We start from the raw sequence: 20,754 nt of genomic DNA on the forward strand, positions 1-20,754 counted from the left end.
GGAGACACCCTGTAAATATTAACACACTCCCGGAGACCCCCTGTAAATATTAACACACTCCCGGAGACCCCCTGTAAATATTAACACACTCCCGGAGACCCCCTGTAAATATTAACACACTCCCGGAGACCCCCTGTAAATATTAACACACTCCCGGAGACCCCCTGTAAATATTAACACACTCCCGGAGACCCCCTGTAAATATTAACACTCTCCCGGAGACCCCTGTAAATATTAACACACTCCCGGAGAACCCCTGTAAATATTAACACTCTCCCTGGAGACCCCCTGTAAATATTAACACACTCCGGAAGACCCCCTGTAAATATTAACACTCTCCCTGAGACCCCCTGTAAATATTAACACACTCGGAGACCCCCTGTAAATATTAACACACTCCCGGAGACCCCCTGTAAATATTAACACACTCCCGGAGACCACCCCTGTAAATATTAACACTCTCCCGGGGATCCCCTGTAAATATTAACCCCCTCCCGGAGACCCCCTGTAAATATTTACACTCTCCCGGAGACCCCCTGAAAATATTAACACATTCCCGGAGACACACTGTAAATATTAACACAGTCCCGGAGACCCCTGTAAATATTAACACACTCCCGGAGACACCCTGTAAATATTAACACACTCCCGGAGACACCAGTAAATATTAACACACTCCCGTGACCCCCTGTAAATATTAACACACTCCCGGACACCCCCTGTAAATATTAACACACTCCCGGAGACCCCCTGTAAATATTAACTACTCCCGGAGACCCCCTGTAAATATTAACACACTCCCGGAGACCCCTGTAAATATTAACACACACCCGGAGACCCCCTGTAAATATTAACACACTCCCGGGGACCCCCTGTAAATATTAACACACACCCGGAGACCCCCTGTAAATATTAACACACTCCCGGAGACCCCCTGTAAATATTAACACACTCCCTGAGACCCCCTGTAAATATTAACACATTCTGGAGACCCCCTATAAATATTAACACACACCCGGACACACCCTGTAAATATTAACACACTCCCGGTGACCCCCTGTAAATATTAACACACTCCCGGAGACCCCCTGTCAATATTAACACACTCCCGGAGACCCCCTGTAAATATTAACACTCTCCTGGAGACCCCCTGTAAATATTAACACACTCCCGCAGACCCCCTGTAAATATTAACACACTCCCGGGGACCCCCTGTCAATATTAACACACTCCCGGAGACCCCTGTAAATATTAACACTCTCCCTGAGACCCTCTGTCAATGTTAACACACTCCCAGAGACACCCTGTAAATATTAACACACTCCCGGAGACCCCTGTAAATATTAACACTCTCCCAGAGACCCCTGTAAATATTAACACTCCCGGAGACCCCCTGTAAATATTAACACACTCCCGGAGACACCCTGTAAATATTAACACACACCCGGAGACCCCCTGTAAATATTAACGCATATCCGGAGACCCCCTGTAAATATTAACACACACCCGGAGACCCCCTGTAAATATTAACACTCTCCCTGAAACCCCCTGTAAATATTAACACATTCCGGAGACCCCCTATAAATATTAACACACTCCCGGAGACCCCCAGTAAATATTAACACACTCCTGGGGAACCAACGGAAAATATTAACACTCTCCCGGGGACTCCCTGTAAATAGTAACACACTCCGGGAGACCCCCTGTAAATATTAACACTCTCCCGGAGACCCCCTGTAAATATTAACACACTCCCGGAGACCCCCTGTAAATATTAACACTCTCCCTGAGACCCCCTGTAAATATTAACACATTCCCGGAGACCCCCTGTAAATATTAACACACACCCGGAGAACCCCTGTAAATGTTAACACACTCCCGGGGACCCCCTGTAAATATTAACACACTCCCGGAGAATCCCTGTAAATATTAACACACTCCTGGGGACCCCTGTAAATATTAACACACACCCGGAGACCCCTGTAAATATTAACACAATCCCGGAGAACGCCTGTAAATATCAACAAACTCGCTGAGACACCTGTAAATATTAACACACTCCCGGAGACCCCCTGTAAATATTTACACACTCCTGGGGATCCCCCTGTAAATATTAACACACTCCCGGAGACCCCTGTAAATATTAACACACTCCCGAAGTGACCCTGTAAATATTAACACAATCCCGGAGACACCCTGTAAATATTAACACACTCCCGGAGACCCCATTTTTAATATTAACACACTCCCGGAGACCCCCTGTAAATATTAACACACTCCCGGAGACCCCCTGTAAATATTAACACACTCCCGGAGACCCCCTGTAAATATTAACACACTCCCGGAGACCCCCTGTAAATATTAACACACTCCCGGAGACCCCCTGTAAATATTAACACTCTCCCTGAGACCCCCTGTAAATATTGACACATTCTGGAGACCCCCTGTAAATATTAACACACTCCCGGAGACCCCCTGTAAATATTAACACACACCCGGAGACCCCCTGTAAATATTAACACACTCCCGGAGACCCCCTGTAAATATTAACACACTCCCGGAGACCCCCTGTAAATATTAACACACTCCCGGAGACCCCCTGTAAATATTAACACTCTCCCGGAGACCCCCTGTAAATATTAACACACTCCTGGAGATGCCCTGTAAATATTAACACATTCCCGGTGACCACCGGTTAATATTAACACACTCCCTGACAGTCCCCGTAAATATTAACAGACTTCCGGAGCCCCCCTGTAAATATTAACACACTTCCGGGGACCCCCTGTAAATATTAACACACTCCCGGAGACCCCCTGTAAATATTAACACACTCCCGGAGACCCCCTGTAAATATTAACACACTCCCGGAGACCCCCTGTAAATATTAACACACTCCCGGAGACCCCCTGTAAATATTAACACACTCCCGGAGACCCCCTGTAAATATTAACACACTCCCGGAGACCCCCTGTAAATATTAACACACTCCCGGAGACCCCCTGTAAATATTAACACACTCCTGGGGACCCCTGTAAATATTAACACACTCCCGGAGACCCCTGTAAATATTAACACACTCCCGGAGAAGCCCAGTAAAGATCAACACACTCCCGGAGATCCCTGTAAATATTAACACACTTCCGGAGAATCCCTGTAAATATTAACACACTCCCGGAGACCCTCTGTAAATATTGACACATTCCCGGAGACCCCCTGTAAATATTAACACACTCCCGCAGACCCCCTGTAAATATTAACACACTCCCGGAGACCCCTGTAAATATTAACACTCTCCCTGAGACCCCCTGTAAATATTAACACACTCCCGGAGACCCCCTGTAAATATTAACACACTCCCGGAGACCCCCTGTAAATATTAACACACTCCCAGAGACCCCCTGTAAATATTAACACACACCCGGAGACCCCCTGTAAATATTAACACTCTCCCTGAGACCCCCTGTAAATATTAACACATTCCGGAGACCCCCTGTAAATATTAACACACTCCCGGAGACCCCTGTAAATATTAACACACTCCCGGAGACCCCCTGTAAATATTAACACACTCCCGGAGACCCCCTGTAAATATTAACACACTCCCGGAGACCCCCTGTAAATATTAACACACTCCCTGAGACCCCCTGTAAATATTAACACTCTCCCGGAGACCCCCTGTAAATATTAACACACTCCCGGGGATCCCCTGTAAATATTAACACACTCCCGGAGACCCCCTGTTAATATTAACACACTCCGGACACCCCCTGTAAATATTAACACACTCCCGGGGACCCCCTGTCAATATTAACACACACCCGAGACCCCCTGTAGATATTAACACTCTCCCTGAGACCCCCTGTAAATATTAACATATTCTCGAGACCCCCTGTAAATATTAACACACTCCCGGACACACCCGGTAAATATTAACACACTCCCGGAGACCCCCTGTGAATATTAACACACTCCCGGAAAACCCCTCTAAATATTAACACACACCGGGGACCCCGTGTAAATATTAACACACTCCCGGAAAACCCCTCTAAATATTAACACACACCCGGAGACCCCCTATAAATATTAACACACTCCCGGAGATCCCATGTAAATATTAACACACTCCCGGAGACACCCTGTAAATATTAACACACTCCCGGAGAACACCAGTATATATTAACACACTCCCGGTGACCCCTGTAAATATTAACACACACCCGGAGACACCCTGTAAATATTAACACACTCCCGGAGACCCCCTGTAAATATTAACGTACTCCCGGAGACCCCCTGTAAATATTAACACACTCCCGGAGACCCCTGTAAATATTAACACACACCCGGAGACCCCCTGTAAATATTAACACACTCCCGGGGACCCCCTGTAAATATTAACACACACCCGGAGACCCCCTGTAAATATTAACACACACCCGGAGACCCCCTGTAAATATTAACACGCTCCCTGAGACCCCCTGTAAATATTAACACATTCTGGAGACCCCCTGTAAATATTAACACACACCCGGACACACCCTGTAAATATTAACACACTCCCGGTGACCCCCTGTAAATATTAACACACTCCCGGAGACCCCCTGTCAATATTAACACACTCCCGGAGACCCCCTGTAAATATTAACACTCTCCTGGAGACCCCTGTAAATATTAACACACTCCCAGAGATCTCATGTAAATATTAACACACTCACGGAGAACCCATGTAAATATTAACACACTCCCGGAGACCCCTGTAAATATTAACACTCTCCCTGAGACCCTCTGTCAATGTTAACACACTCCCAGAGACACCCTGTAAATATTAACACACTCCCGGAGCCCCCCTGTCAATATTAACACTTTCCCAGAGACCCCCTGTAAATATTAACACTCTCCCGGAGACCCCCTGTAAATATTAACACACTCCCGGAGACACCCTGTAAATAGTAACACACACCCGGAGACCCCCTGTAAATATTAACACACTCCCGGGCACCCCCTGTAAATATTAACACACACCCGGAGACCCCTTGTAAATATTAACACACTCCCGAAGCCCCCCTGTAAATATTAACACTCTCCCAGAGACCCCCTGTAAACATTAACACACTCCCGGAGACCCCCAGTAAACATTAACACACTCCCGGAGACCCCTGTAAATATTAACACTCTCCCGGAGACACCCTATAAATATTAACACATTCCGGAGACCCCCTGTAAATATTAACACTCTCCCTGAGACCCCCTGTAAATATTAACACACTCCCAGAGACCCCCTGTAAATATTAACACTCTCCCTGAGACCCCCTGTAAATATTAACATATTCTCGAGACCCCTCTAAATATTAACACACACCTGGGGACCCCGTGTAAATATTAACACACTCCCGGAAAACCCCTCTAAATATTAACACACACCCGGGGACCCCCTCTAAATATTAACACACTCGCGGAGATCCCATGTAAATATTAACACACTCCCGGAGACCCCTGTAAATATTAACACACTCCCGGAGAAACCCTGTAAATATTAACACACTCCCGGAGACCCCCTGTAAATATTAACACTCTCCTGGAGACCCCCTGTAAATATTAACACACTCCCGGAGACCCCCTGTAAATATTAACACACTCCCGGAGACCCCCTGTAAATATTAACACACTCCCGGGGACCCCCTGTAAATATTAACACACTCCCGGAGACCCCCTGTAAATATTAACACACACCGGAGACCCCCTGTAAATATTAACACACTCCCTGAGACCCCCTGTAAATATTAACACATTCTGGAGACCCCCTGTAAATATTAACACACACCCGGACACACCCTGTAAATATTAACACACTCCCGGTGACCCCCTGTAAATATTAACACACTCCCGGAGACCCCCTGTCAATATTAACACACTCCCGGAGACCCCCTGTAAATATTAACACTCTCCTGGAGACCCCTGTAAATATTAACACACACCCGAGACCCCCTGTAAATATTAACACACTCCCTGAGACCCGCTGTAAATATTAACACACTCCCGGAGACCCCCTGTAAATATTAACACTCTCCCTGAGACCCCCTGTAAATATTAACACACTCCCGGAGACACCCTGTAAATATTAACACACTCCCGGCGATCCCCCTGTCAATATTAACACTCTCCCGGACACCCCCTGTAAATATTAACACACTCCCGGAGACCCCCTGTAAATATTAACACACTCCCGGAGACCCCCTGTAAATAGTAACACACACCCGGAGACCCCCTGTAAATATTAACACACTCCCGGGCACCCCCTGTAAATATTAACACACTCCCGGTGACCCCCTGTAAATATTAACACACTCCCGGAGACCCCTTGTAAATATTAACACACTCCCGGAGACCCCCTGTAAATATTAACACTCTCCCAGAGACCCCCTGTAAATATTAACACACTCCCGGAGACCCCCTGTAAATATTAACACACTCCCGGAGACCCCTGTAAATATTAACACTCTCCCGGAGACACCCTATAAATATTAACACATTCCGGACACCCCCTGTAAATATTAACGCTCTCCTGGAGACCCCCTGTAAATATTAACACACACTCGAAGACCCCCTGTAAATATTAACACTCTCCCTGAGACCCCCTGTAAATATTAACATATTCTCGAGACCCCCTGTAAATATTAACACACTCCCGGACACACCCGGTAAATATTAACACACTCCCGGAGACCCCGTGTGAATATTAACACACTCCCGGAAAACCCCTGTAAATATTAACACACACCTGGGGACCCCTGTAAATATTAACACACTCCCGGAGACCCCTGTAAATATTAACACACTCCCGGAGACCCCCTGTAAATATTAACACACTCCCAGAGAACCCCTGTAAATAATAACACACTCCCGGAGACCCCCCCTGTAAATATTAACAGACTACCGGAGACCCCTGTATATATTAACACACTCCCGGAGACCCCCTGTAAATATTAACACACTCCCAGAGAACCCCTGTAAATATTAACACACTCCCGGAGACCCCCTGTAAATATTAACAGACTTCCGGAGACCCCCTGTAAATATTAACACACTCCCGGAGACCCCTGTAAATATTAACACACTCCCGGAGACCCCCTGTAAATATTAACACACTCCCGGAGACCCCCTGTAAATATTAACACACACCCGGAGACCCCCTGTAAATATTAACACACACCCGGAGACCCCCTGTAAATATTAACACACTCCCTGAGACCCCCTGTAAATATTAACACATTCTGGAGACCCCCTTTAAATATTAACACACACCCGGACACACCCTGTAAATATTAACACACTCCCGGTGACCCCCTGTAAATATTAACACACTCCCGGAGACCCGCTGTCAATATTAACACACTCCCGGAGACCCCCTGTAAATATTAACACTCTCCTGGAGACCCCTGTAAATATTAACACACTCCCAGAGATCTCATGTAAATATTAACACACTCACGGAGAACCCATGTAAATATTAACACACTCCCGGAGACCCCTGTAAATATTAACACTCTCCCTGAGACCCTCTGTCAATGTTAACACACTCCCAGAGACACCCTGTAAATATTAACACACTCCCGGAGCCCCCCTGTCAATATTAACACTTTCCCAGAGACCCCCTGTAAATATTAACACTCTCCCGGAGACCCCCTGTAAATATTAACACACTCCCGGAGACACCCTGTAAATAGTAACACACACCCGGAGACCCCCTGTAAATATTAACACACTCCCGGGGACCCCCTGTAAATATTAACACACACCCGGAGACCCCCTGTAAATATTAACACACACCCGGAGACCCCTTGTAAATATTAACACGCTCCCTGAGACCCCCTGTAAATATTAACACACTTCCGGAGACACCCAGTAAATATTAACACACTCCCGGAGACCCCCTGTAAATATTAACACTCTCCCTGAGACCCCCTGTAAATATTAACACATTCCGGAGACCCCTGTAAATATTAAACACTCCCGGAGACCCCTGTAAATATTAACACTCTCCTGAGACCCCCTGTAAATATTAACACACTCCCGGAGACCCCCTGTAAATATTAACACACTCCCGGGAGACCCCCTGTAAATATTAACACACCCCGAGCACCCCTGTAATATTAACACTCTCCCTGAGAACCCCCTCTAAATATTAACACACACCCGGGGACCCCCTCTAAATATTAACACACTCGCGGAGATCCCATGTAAATATTAACACACTCCCGGAGACACCCTGTAAATATTAACACACACCCGGAGACACCCTGGAAATATTAACACACTCCCGGAGACCCCCTGTAAATATTAACGTACTCCCGGAGACCCCCTGTAAATATTAACACACTCCCGGATAGCCTCTGTAAATATTAACACACACCCGGAGACCCCCTGTAAATATTAACACACTCCCGGGGACCCCCTGTAAATATTAACACACACCCGGAGACCCCCTGTAAATATTAACACACACCCGGAGACCCCCTGTAAATATTAACACACTCCCTGAGACCCCCTGTAAATATTAACACATTCTGGAGACCCCCTTTAAATATTAACACACACCCGGACACACCCTGTAAATATTAACACACTCCCGGTGACCCCCTGTAAATATTAACACACTCCCGGAGACCCCCTGTCAATATTAACACACTCCCGTAGACCCCCTGTAAATATTAACACTCTCCTGGAGACCCCTGTAAATATTAACACACTCCCAGAGATCCCATGTAAATATTAACACACTCACGGAGAACCCATGTAAATATTAACACACTCCCGGAGACCCCTGTAAATATTAACACTCTCCCTGAGACCCTCTGTCAATGTTAACACACTCCCAGGAGACACCCTGTAAATATTAACACACTCCCGGAGACCCCCTGTCAATATTACCACTTTCCCAGAGACCCCCTGTAAATATTAACACTCTCCCGGAGACCCCCTGTAAATATTAACACACTCCCGGAGACACCCTGTAAATAGTAACACACACCCGGAGACCCCCTGTAAATATTAACACACTCCCGGACGCCCCCTGTAAATATTAACACACACCCGGAGACCCCCTGTAAATATTAACACACTCCCGGAGACCCCCTGTAAATATTAACACGCTCATGAGACCCCCTGTAAATATTAACACACTCCCGGAGACCCCCTGTAAATATTAACACACTCCCGGAGACCCCCTGTAAATATTAACACACTCCCGGAGACCCCCTGTAAATATTAACACACTCCCGGAGACCCCTGTAAATATTAACACACTCCCGGAGACCCCCTGTAAATATTAACACACTCCCGGAGACCCCCTGTAAATATTAACGCATATCCGGAGACCCCCTGTAAATATTAACACTCTCCTGGAGACCCGCTGTAAATATTAAACACACTCCGCGAGACCCCCCTCTAAATATTAACACACACCCGGAGACCGCCCTGTAAATATTAACAACACTCCCGGAGAACCCCTGTAAATATTAACACACTCCTGGAGACCCCCTGTAAATATTAACACACTCCCGGAGAACCCCTGTAAATGTTAACACACTCCCGGGGACCCCCTGTAAATATTAACACACTCCCGGAGAATCCCTGTAAATATTAACACACTCCTGGGGACCCCTGTAAATATTAACACACACCCGGAGACCCCTGTAAATATTAACACAATCCCGGAGAGACCCCCTGTCAATATTAACACACTCCCGGAGAACCCCTGTAAATATTAACACACTCCCGGATAGCCTCTGTAAATATTAACACACACCTGGAGATCCCCTGTAAATATTAACACACTCCCGGAGACCCCCTGTCGATATTAACACTCTCCCAAAGACCCCCTGTAAATATTAACACACTCTCGGAGACCCCCTGTAAATATTAACACACTCCCGGACACCCCCTGTAAATATTAACATACTCCCGGAGAACCCTTGTAAATATTAACGCACTCCCGGAGACCCGCTGTAAATATTAACGCACACCCGGAGACCCCCCTGTAAATATTAACACACTCCCGGAGACCCCCTGTAAATATTAACACACTCCCGGAGACCCCCTGTAAATATTAACACACTCCCGGAGACCCCTTGTAAATATTAACACACTCCCGAACCCCCCCTGTAAATATTAACACTCTCCCAGAGACCCCCTGTAAACATTAACACACTCCCGGAGACCCACAGTAAACATTAACACACTCCCGGAGACCCCTGTAAATATTAACACTCTCCCGGAGACACCCTGTAAATATTAACACATTCCGGAGATCCCCTGTAAATATTAACGCTCTCCTGGAGACCCCCTGTAAATATTAACACACACCCAGAGACCCCCTGTCAATATTAACACTCTCCCAGAGATCCCATGTAAATATTAACACACTCGCGGAGATACCATGTAAATATTAACACACTCCCGGAGAACTCATGTAAATATTAACACACTCCCAGAGAGCCCCTGTAAATAATAATACACTCCCGGACACCCCCTGTAAATATTAACAGACTGCCGAAGACCTCCTGTAAATATTAACGCTCTCCCTGACACCCCCTGTAAATATTAAAACACTCCCAGAGATCCCCTGTAAATATTAACACACTCCCGGAGACCCCCGTCAACATTAACAAACTCCGGAGACCCCTTGTCAATATTAACACTCTCCCTGAGACTTCCTGTAAATATTAACACACTCCCGGAGACCCCCTGTAAATATTAACACTCTCCCTGAGACTTCCTGTAAATATTAACGCACTCCCTTAGACCCCCTGTAAATATTAACACTCTCCCTGAGACCCCCTGTCAATGTTAACACATTCACGGAGATCCCATGTGAATATTAACACAGTCCCGGAGACCCCCTGTAAATATTAACACATTCCCGGAGACCCCCTGTAAATATTAACACACATCCGGGGACCCCCTGTAAATATTAACACTGTTGTTTATCATAATCCTACAGGTTGATAATTCCTCTCTCACGGGAGAATCAGAGCCACAGACACGATCGCCCGAATTTACAAACGACAATCCTTTGGAGACACGAAATATTGCATTTTTCTCAACAAACTGTGTAGAAGGTACTGTGCTGTATGTTCACTCAGCATGCTCTGTACACGTCCTGGGAGTGTTTGATGGCGACAGTGTAGAGGGAGCTTTACTCTGTGTCTAACCCCGTGCTGTACCTGTCCTGGGAGTGTTTGATGGGGACAGTGTAGAGGGAGATTTACTCTGTATCTATCCCCGTGCTGTATCTGTCCTGGAAGTGTTTGATGGGGACCGTGTAGAGGGAGATTTACTCTGTATCTAACCCCGTGCTGTCCCTATCCTGGGAGTGTTTGTTGGGGACAGTGTAGAGGGAGATTTACTCTGTATCTATCCCCGTGCTGTACCTGTCCAGGGAGTGTTTGATGGGGACAGTGTAGAGGGAGCTTTACTCTGTATCTAACCCCGTGTTGTACCTGTCCTGGGAGTGTTTGATGGGGACAGTGTAGAGGGAGCTTTACTCTGTATCTAACACCGTGCTATACCTGTCCTGGGAGTGTTTGTTGGGGACAGTGTAGAGGGAGATTTACTCTGTATCTAACCCCGTTCTGTACCTGTCCTGGGAGTGTTTGATGGGGACAGTGTAGAGGGAGCTTTACTCTGTATCTAACACCGTGCTGTACCTGTCCTGGGGGTGTTTGTTGGGGACAGTGTAGAGGGAGATTTACTCTGTATCTAACCCCGTGCTGTAACTGTCCTGGGAGTGTTTGATGGGGACAGTGTAGAGGGAGGTTTATGTCTAACCTCGCACTCTGTATTGACAGGGACGGCCCGGGGGTTGGTGATCTTCACCGGGGACCGGACTGTGATGGGCCGAATCGCCACCCTGGCCTCGGGGCTGGACGTGGGCCAGACTCCCATCTCCCGCGAGATCGAGCACTTCATCCACATCATCACCGGCGTGGCCGTCTTCCTCGGGGTCTCCTTCTTCGTTCTGTCACTGATCCTGGGCTACTCGTGGCTCGAGGCCGTCATCTTCCTCATTGGCATCATCGTGGCCAATGTCCCCGAGGGACTCCTCGCCACCGTCACGGTGAGTCCTACTGACCCTTCACCCTCTGTGGGCGGCCGTACAACAGGGCTTCTGCAGACTGACCGCGCTCTCCCTCTCTCACTCTCATTCTCCCGCTCTCTCTCTGCCGCTCTCTCTCACACTCTCTCTCTCTCTCTCACTCTCCCTCTCCCTCTCCCTCTCCCTCTACCTCTCCCTCTCCCTCTCCCTCTCTCATTCTCTCTCTCTCACTCTGTCCCTCTCTCACTCTCCCTCTCTCTCTCACTCCCTCTCTCCCACACTGTCTCTCTCTCTCTCACTCTCCCTCTCTCTCACACTCTCTCTCCCACTCTCACTCTCCCTCTCTCTCCCTCCCTCTCTCTCCCTCTCTCCCTCTCTCTCTCACTCTCCCGCTCTCTCCCTCTCTCTCTCTCACTCTCTCTCTCTCTCTCTCACTCTCTCACTCTCCCTCTCTCTCTCACTCCCCCTCTCTCTCACTCTCCCACTCTCTCTCACTCTCCCACTCTCTCTCACTCTCTCTCTCACTCTCCCTCTCTCACTCTCTCCCTCTCTCTCACTCTCATTCTCTCTCTCTCTGTCTCTCCCTCTCCCTCTCTCACTCTCTCCCTCTCTCTCCCACTCTCCCTCTCTCTCTCACTCTCCCACTCTCCCGCTCTCTCTCACTCGCCCTCTCTCCCTCTCTCCCTCTCTCTCACACTCTCTCTCTCTCACTCTCACCCTCTCTCTCTCTCCCTCTCTCTCACACTCTCCCACCCTCTCTCACTCTCCCTCTCTCACACTCCCTCTCTCACACTCCCTCTCTCACACTCCCCCTCTCACTCTCCCTCTCTCTCTAACTCTCCCTCTCTCTCTCACTCTCCCCCTCTCACTCTCTCTCTCCCTCTTTCTCTCACTCTCCCCCTCTCCCTCTCTCCCTCACTCTCCCTCTCTCTCTTTGGCTCAGGTCTGCCTCACTCTAACTGCAAAACGCATGGCTCGCAAGAACTGCCTGGTGAAGAACCTGGAGGCCGTGGAGACCCTGGGCTCCACCTCGACCATCTGCTCGGACAAGACAGGGACCCTGACCCAGAACCGCATGACTGTCGCCCACATGTGGTTCGACAACCAGGTCCACGAGGCCGACACGACAGAGGATCAATCTGGTATGTTCCTGCGGGCATGGGCAGGAGAGCGTGGGAGAGTGTGTGGGTGTGGGAGAGCGAGTGGGTGTGGGAGAGTGTGTGGGTGTGGGAGAGCACGTGGTTGTGGGAGAGTGTGTGGGTGTGGGAGAGCGCGTGTGGGTGTGGGAGAGCGAGTGGGTGTGGGAGAGTGTGTGGGTGTGGGAAAGCGCGTGTGGGTGTGGGAGAGTGTGTGGGTGTGGGAGAGTGTGTGGGTGTGGGAGAGTGAGTGGGTGTGGGAGAGTGTGTGGGTGTGGGAGAGCGCGTGGGTGTGGGAGAGTGTGTGGGTGTGGGAGAGTGTGTGGGTGTGGGAGAGTGAGTGGGTGTGGGAGAGCGCGTGTGGGTGTGGGAGAGCGCATGCGGATGTGGGAGAGCGAGTGGGTGTGGGAGAGCATGCGGGTATGGGAGAGGGTGGGAGAGAGCGTGCGGGTGTGGGAGAGTGCGTGTGGGTGTGGGTGAGCGCGTGCGGGTGTGGGAGAGTGTGGAAGAGCACGTGTGGGTGAGAGAGAGTGTGGAAGAGCACGTGTGGGTGAGGGAGAGTGTGGGAGAGTGCATGCAGGTGAGGGAGAGTGTGGGAGAGCGCGTGCGGGTGTGGGAGAGTGTGGGTGAGCGCGTGCGGGTGAGGGAGAGTGTGGGAGAGCGCGTGCGGGTGAGGGAGAGTGTGGGTGAGCGCATGCAAGTGTGGGAGAGTGTGGGTGAGCGCGTGTGGGTGTGGGAGAGCGTGTGGGTGAGGGAGAGTGTGGGAGAGCGCGTGCGGGTGTGGGAGAGTGTGGGAGAGCGCGTGCGGGTGTGGGAGAGGGTGGGAGAGCGCGTGCGAGTGTGCGAGAGCGCGTACGGGTGAGGGAGAGTGTGGGAGAGCGAGTGGGTGTGGGAGAGCGCGTGGGTGTGAGGGAGAGTGTGGGAGAGCGAGTGGGTGAGGGAGAGTGTGGGAGAGCGCGTGCGGGTGTGGGAGAGGGTGGGAGAGCGCGTGCGAGTGTGCGAGAGAGCGTGCGGGTGAGGGAGAGTGTGGGAGAGCGCGTGCGGGTGTGGGAGAGCGTGTGGGTGTAGGAGAGTGTGGGAGAGCGCCTGTGGGTGTGGGAGAGTGTGGGTGAGCGCGTGTGGGTGTGGGAGAGTGTGGGAGAGCGCCTGTGGGTGTGGGAGAGTGTGGGAGAGCGCGTGCGTGTGTGGGTGTGGGTGAGTGTGGGTGAGCGTGTGCGGGTGTGGGAGAGTGTGGGAGAGCGCGTGGGTGTAGGAGAGCGTGTGGGTGTGGGAGAGTGTGCGGGTGTGGGAGAGCGCGTGGGTGTAGGAGAGCGTGTGGGTGTGGGAGAGTGTGTGGGTGTGGGAGAGCGCGTGGGTGTGGGAGAGTGTGGGAGAGCGCGTGGGTGTAGGAGAGCGTGTGGGTGTGGGAGAGCGTGTGGGTGTGGGAGAGTGTGTGGGTGTGGGAGAGTGTGGGAGAGCGTGTGGGTGTGGGAGAGTGTGAGAGAGCGCGTGTGGGTGTGGGAGAGTGTGGGAGAGCGCGTGCGGGTGTGGGAGAGTGGGTGAGCACGTGCACGTGCGGGTGAGGGAGAGTGTGGGAGAATGCGCAGGTGTGGGAGAGTGTGGGAGAGCGCATGCAGGTGAGGGAGAGTGTGGGAGAGCGTGTGGGTGAGGGAGAGTGTGGGAGAGCGCGTGTGGGTGAGGGAGCGTGTGGGAGAGCGTGTGGGTGTGGGAGAGTGTGGGAGAGCGTGTGGATATGGGAGAGTGTGGGAGAGCGCGTGTGGGTGAGGGAGAGTGTGGGAGAGCGCGTGCGGGTGGGGGAGAGTGTAGGAGAGCGTGTGTGGGTGTGGGAGAGTGTGGGAGAGCGCGTGTGGGTGAGGGAGAGTGTGGGAGAGCGCGTGCGGGTGTGGGAGAGTGTGGGAGAGCGCGTGTGGGTGTGGGAGAGTGTGTGGGTGTGGGAGAGTGTGCGGGTGTGGGAGAGTGTGGGAGAGCGCGTGCAGGTGTGGGAGAGTGTGGGAGAGCGCGTGTGGGTGTGGGAGAGTGTGGGAGAGTGCGTGCGGATGTGGGAGAGTGTGGGAGAGCGCGTGTGGGTGTGGGAGAGTGTGTGGGTGTGGGAGAGTGTGCGGGTGTGGGAGAGTGTGGGAGAGCGCGTGCGGGTGTGGGAGAGTGTGGGAGAGCGCGTGTGGGTGTGGAGAGTGTGTGGGTGTGGGAGAGTGTGTGGGTGTGGGAGAGCGTGTGGGTGTGGGAGAGTGTGGGAGAGTGCGTATGGGTGTGGGAGAGCGTGCGGGTGTGGGAGAGTGTGGGTGAGGGAGAGTGTGGGAGAGTGTGTATGGGTGTGGGAGAGCGTGCGGGTGTGGGAGAGCGTGCGGGTGTGGGAGAGTGTGGGAGAGTGTGTGGGTGAGGGAGAGTGTGGGTGAGCGCCTGCGGGTGAGGTAGAGTGCGGGTGAGCGCGTGCGGGTGAGGGAGAGTGTGGGAGAGCGTGTGCGGGAGTGGGAGAGTGTGGGGGAGCGCATGTGGGTGTGGGAGAGCGTGCGGGTGTGGGAGAGTGTGGGAGAGCGCGTGTGGGTGTGGGAGAGTGTGCGAGAGGGCGTGTGGGTGTGGGAGAGTGTGGGTGAGCGTGTGCGGGTGTGGGAGAGTGTGGGAGAGCGTGTGCGGGTGTGGGAGAGTGTGGGTGAGCGCGTGTGTGTGTGGGAGAGTGTGGGAGAGCGTGCGGGTGTGGGAGAGTGTGGGTGAGCGCATGCGGGTGAGGGAGAGTGTGGGTGAGCGCGTGCGAGTGAGGGAGACTGGGTGAGTGCGTGCGGGTGAGGCAGAGTGTGGGTGAGCGCGTGCGGGTGAGGGAGAGTGTGGGAGAGCGTGTGGATATGGGAGAGTGTGGGAGAGTGCGTGTGGGTGAGGGAGAGTGTGGGAGAGCGCGTGCGGGTGGGGGAGAGTGTGGGAGAGCGCGTGTGGGTGTGGGAGAGTGTGGGAGAGCGCGTGTGGGTGAGGGAGAGTGTGGGAGAGCGCGTGCGGGTGTGGGAGAGTGTGGGAGAGCGCGTGTGGGTGTGGGAGAGTGTGTGGGTGTGGGAGAGTGTGCGGGTGTGGGAGAGTGTGGGCGAGCGCGTGCGGGTGTGGGAGAGTGTGGGAGAGCGCGTGTGGGTGTGGGAGAGTGTGGGAGAGTGCGTGCGGATGTGGGAGAGTGTGGGAGAGCGCGTGTGGGTGTGGGAGAGTGTGTGGGTGTGGGAGAGTGTGCGGGTGTGGGAGAGTGTGGGAGAGCGCGTGCGGGTGTGGGAGAGTGTGGGAGAGCGCGTGTGGGTGTGGGAGAGTGTGTGGGTGTGGGAGAGTGTGTGGGTGTGGGAGAGCGTGTGGGTGTGGGAGAGCGTGTGGGTGTGGGAGAGTGTGGGAGAGTGCGTATGGGTGTGGGAGAGTGTGCGGGGTGTGGGAGAGTGTGGGTGAGGGAGAGTGTGGGAGAGTGTGTATGGGTGTGGGAGAGCGTGCGGGTGTGGGAGAGCGTGCGGGTGTGGGAGAGTGTGGGAGAGTGTGTGGGTGAGGGAGAGTGTGGGTGAGCGCCTGCGGGTGAGGTAGAGTGCGGGTGAGCGCGTGCGGGTGAGGGAGAGTGTGGGAGAGCGTGTGCGGGAGTGGGAGAGTGTGGGGGAGCGCATGTGGGTGTGGGAGAGTGTGCGGGTGTGGGAGAGTGTGGGAGAGCGCGTGTGGGTGTGGGAGAGTGTGCGAGAGGGCGTGTGGGTGTTGGAGAGTGTGGGTGAGCGTGTGGGTGTGGGAGAGTGTGGGAGAGTTCGTGTGGGTGTGGGAGAGTGTGGGTGAGCGCGTGTGCGTGTGGGAGAGTGTGGGAGAGCATGCGGGTGTGGGAGAGTGTGGGTGAGCGCATGCGGGTGAGGGAGAGTGTGGGTGAGCGCGTGCGAGTGAGGGAGACTGGGTGAGAGCGTGCGGGTGAGGGAGAGTGTGGGTGAGCGCGTGCGGGTGAGGGAGAGTGTGGGAGAGTGCGTGCGGGTGTGGGAGAGTGTGGGTGAGCGCGTGCGGGTGAGGGAGAGTGCGGGTGAGCGCGTGCGGGTGAGGGAGAGTGTGGGTGAGCGCGTGCGGGTGAGGGAGAGTGCGGGTGAGCGCGTGCGGGTGAGGGAGAGTGTGGGAGAGCGCGTGCGGGTGTGGGAGAGTGTGGGTGAGGGAGAGTGTGGGAGAGTGTGTGTGGGTGTGGGAGAGTGTGGGAGAGTGTGTGCGGGTGTGGGAGAGTGTGGGAGAGTGTGTGGGTGTGGGAGAGTGTGGGTGAGCGTGCGGGTGTGGGAGAGTGTGTGTGGGTGTGGGAGAGTGTGGGAGAGGGAGAGTGTGGGAGAGTGTGTGTGGGTGTGGGAGAGTGTGGGAGAGTGTGTGCGGGTGTGGGAGAGTGTGGGAGAGGGAGAGTGTGGGAGAGTGTGTGTGGGTGTGGGAGAGTGTGGGAGAGTGTGTGCGGGTGTGGGAGAGTGTGGGAGAGCGCGTGTGGGTGAGGGAGAGTGTGGGAGAGCGTGTGGGTGTGGGAGAGTGTGGGAGAGCGTGTGGGTGTGGGAGAGTGTGGGCGTGCGGGTGAGGGAGAGTGTGGGTGAGCGCGTGCAGGTGTGGGAGAGTGTGGGAGAGCGCGTGTGGGTGAGGGAGAGTGTGGGAGAGCGTGCGGGTGTGGGAGAGTGTGGGTGAGCGCGTGTGGGTGTGGGAGAGTGTGGGAGAGCGCGTGTGGGTGAGGGAGAGTGTGGGAGAGCGTGCGGGTGTGGGAGAGTGTGGGTGAGCGCGTGCAGGTGTGGGAGAGTGTGGGAGAGCGCGTGTGGGTGAGGGAGAGTGTGGGAGAGCGCGTGCGGGTGTGGGAGAAGGTGGGTGAGCGTGTGCGGGAGTGGGATAGTGTGGGAGAGTGTGGGAGAGCATGTGGGTGTGGGAGAGTGTGTGTGAGTGCGTGCGCATGTGGGTGTGGGAGAGCGCGCGGGTGTGGGAGAGTGTGGGAGAGCACGTGCGGGTGAGGGAGAGTGTGGGAGAGCGCGTGCGGGTGAGGGAGAGTGTGGGTGAGCGCGTGTGGGTGTGGGAGAGCGTGTGGGTGAGGGAGAGTGTGGGTGAGCATGTGTGGGTGTGGGAGAGTGTGGGAAACGCGTGTGGGTGAGGGAGAGTGTGGGAGAGCGCGTGTGGGTGTGGGAGAGTGTGGGAGAGCGTGTGTGGGTGTGGGAGAGTGTGGGAGAGCGCGTGCGGGTGTGGGAGAGTGTGGGAGAGCGTGCGGGTGTGGGAGAGTGTGGGAGAGCGCGTGCGGGTGTGGGAGAGCGCGTGTGGGTGTGGGAGAGTGTGTGGGTGTGGGAGAGTGTGCGGGTGTGGGAGAGTGTGGGAGAGCGCGTGCGGGTGTGGGAGAGTGTGTGGGTGTGGGAGAGTGTGTGGGTGTGGGAGAGTGTGTGGGTGTGGGAGAGTGTGGGAGAGCGTGCGGGTGAGGGAGAGTGTGGGAGAGCGCGTGTGGGTGAGGGAGAGTGTGGGTGAGCGCGTGTGGGTGTGGGAGAGTGTGGGTGAGCGTGTGGGTGTGGGAGAGCGTGTGTGGGTGTGGGAGAGTGTGGGTGAGCGCGTGCGGGTGAGGTAGAGTGTGGGTGAGCGCGTGCGGGTGAGGGAGAGTGTGGGTGAGCGCGTGCGGGTGAGGGAGAGTGCGGGTGAGCGCGTGCGGGTGAGGGAGACTGTGGGTGAGCGTGTGCGGGTGTGGGAGAGTGTGGGGGAGCGCGTGCGGGTGAGGGAGAGTGTGGGAGAGTGTGTGGGTGTGGGAGAGTGTGGGTGAGGGAGAGTGTGGGAGAGTGCGTATGGGTGTGGGAGAGCGTGCGGGTGTGGGAGAGTGTGGGAGAGCGTGCGGGTGTGGGAGAGTGTGGGAGAGTGCGTATGGGTGTGGGAGAGTGTGGGAGAGTGTGGGACCGTGTGGGAGAGAGTGTGCGGGTGTGGGAGAATATGGGAGAGTGCGTATGGGTTTGGGAGAGTGTGCGCGTGTGGGTGTGGGAGAGTGTGGGAGAGTGCGTTTGGGTTTGGGAGAGTGTGGGAGAGTGCGTATGGGTGTGGGAGAGCGTGTCGGTGAGGGAGAGTGTGGGAGAGCGCGTGTGGGTGTGGGAGAGTGTGGGAGAGCGTGTGGGTGTGGGAGAGTGTGGGTGAGCGCATGCGGGTGAGGGAGAGTGTGGGTGAGCGCGTGCGGGTGAGGGAGACTGGGTGAGCGCGTGCGGGTGAGGGAGAGTGTGGGTGAGCGCGTGCGGGTGAGGGAGAGTGTGGGTGAGCGCGTGCGGGTGAGGGAGAGTGTGGGTGAGCGCGTGCGGGTGTGGGAGAGTGCGGGTGAGCGCATGCGGGTGTGGGAGAGTGTGGGAGAGCGCGTGCGGGTGAGGGAGAGTGTGGGAGAGCGCGTGTGGGTGAGGGAGAGTGTGGGGGAGCGCGTGTGGGTGAGGGAGAGTGTGGGAGAGTGCGTGCGGGTGTGGGAGAGTGTGGGGGAGCGCGTGTGGGTGAGGGAGAGTGTGGGAGAGTGCGTGTGGGTTTGGGAGAGTGTGGGAGAGTGTGTATGGGTGTGGGAGAGTGCGTATGGGTGTGGGAGAGCGTGTGGGTGTGGGAGAGTGCGTATGGGTGTGGGAGAGCGTGCGGGTGTGGGAGAGTGTGGGAGAGTGCGTGTGGGTGTGGGAGAGTGCGTATGGGTGTGGGAGAGCGTGTGGGTGTGGGAGAGTGCGTATGGGTGTGGGAGAGTGTGGGTGAGCGCGTGCGGGTGTGTGAGAGCGTGCGGGTGTGGGAGAGTGTGGGTGAGCGTGTGCGGGTGTGGGAGAGTGTGGGTGAGCGTGTGCGGGTGTGGGAGAGTGTGGGTGAGCGCGTGTGGGTGAGGGAGAGTGTGGGAGAGCGCGTGTGGGTGTGGGAGAGTGTGGGAGAGTGTGGGTGAGCGCGTGCGGGTGAGGGAGAGTGTGGGAGAGCGTGCGGGTGTGGGAGAGTGTGGGTGAGCGTGTGCGGGTGTGGGAGAGTGTGGGTGAGCGGGTGTGGGTGAGGGAGAGTGTGGGAGAGCGCGTGTGGGTGTGGGAGAGTATGGGAGAGTGTGGGTGAGCGGGTGTGGGAGAGCGTGCGGGTGTGGGAGAGTGTGGGTGTGCGCGTGTGGGTGAGGGAGAGTGTGGGAGAGCGCGTGTGGGTGTGGGAGAGTGTGGGAGAGCGTGTGGGTGTGGGAGAGTGTGGGTGAGCGCCTGCGGGTGTGGAGAGCGTGCGGGCGTGGGAGAGTGTGGGTGAGCGTGTGTGGGTGTGGGAGAGTGTGGGAGAGCGTGTGGGTGTGTGTGGAGTGTGGGAGAACGCGTGCGGGTGTGTGGAGTGTGGGAGAGCGCATGCGGGTGTGTGGAGTGTGGGAGAGCGCATGCGCGTATGGGAGAGTGTGGGAGTGCGCGTGTGGGTGTGGGAGAGTGTGGGTGAGCGTGTGCGGGTGAGGGAGAGTGTGTGCGGGTGAGGGAGAGTGTGGGTGAGCGAGCGGGTGTGGGAGAGTGTGGGAGAGCACGTGCAGGTGTGGGAGAGTGTGGGATAGCGCGTGTGGGTGAGGGAGAGTGTGGCAGAGCATGTGGGTGTGGGAGAGTG

General features: G+C 54.4%; 1 protein-coding gene across 1 annotated transcript in view; it reads left to right on the plus strand.

The window, feature by feature from the left end:
- The window catches only part of copa (COPI coat complex subunit alpha), a 200,148-nt gene that overhangs the window by 87,554 nt on the left and 91,840 nt on the right, over window positions 1-20,754 (plus strand). The window contains exons 7-9 of the mRNA XM_041180630.1: window positions 11,000-11,117; window positions 11,847-12,115; window positions 13,038-13,236. Coding sequence (XP_041036564.1) covers window positions 11,000-11,117; window positions 11,847-12,115; window positions 13,038-13,236 — 586 coding nt within the window. The remainder of the gene's footprint in view (window positions 1-10,999; window positions 11,118-11,846; window positions 12,116-13,037; window positions 13,237-20,754) is intronic.

Source organism: Carcharodon carcharias, assembly GCF_017639515.1.
Source record: "Carcharodon carcharias isolate sCarCar2 chromosome 24 unlocalized genomic scaffold, sCarCar2.pri SUPER_24_unloc_1, whole genome shotgun sequence".
Taxonomy (NCBI): domain Eukaryota; kingdom Metazoa; phylum Chordata; class Chondrichthyes; order Lamniformes; family Lamnidae; genus Carcharodon; species Carcharodon carcharias.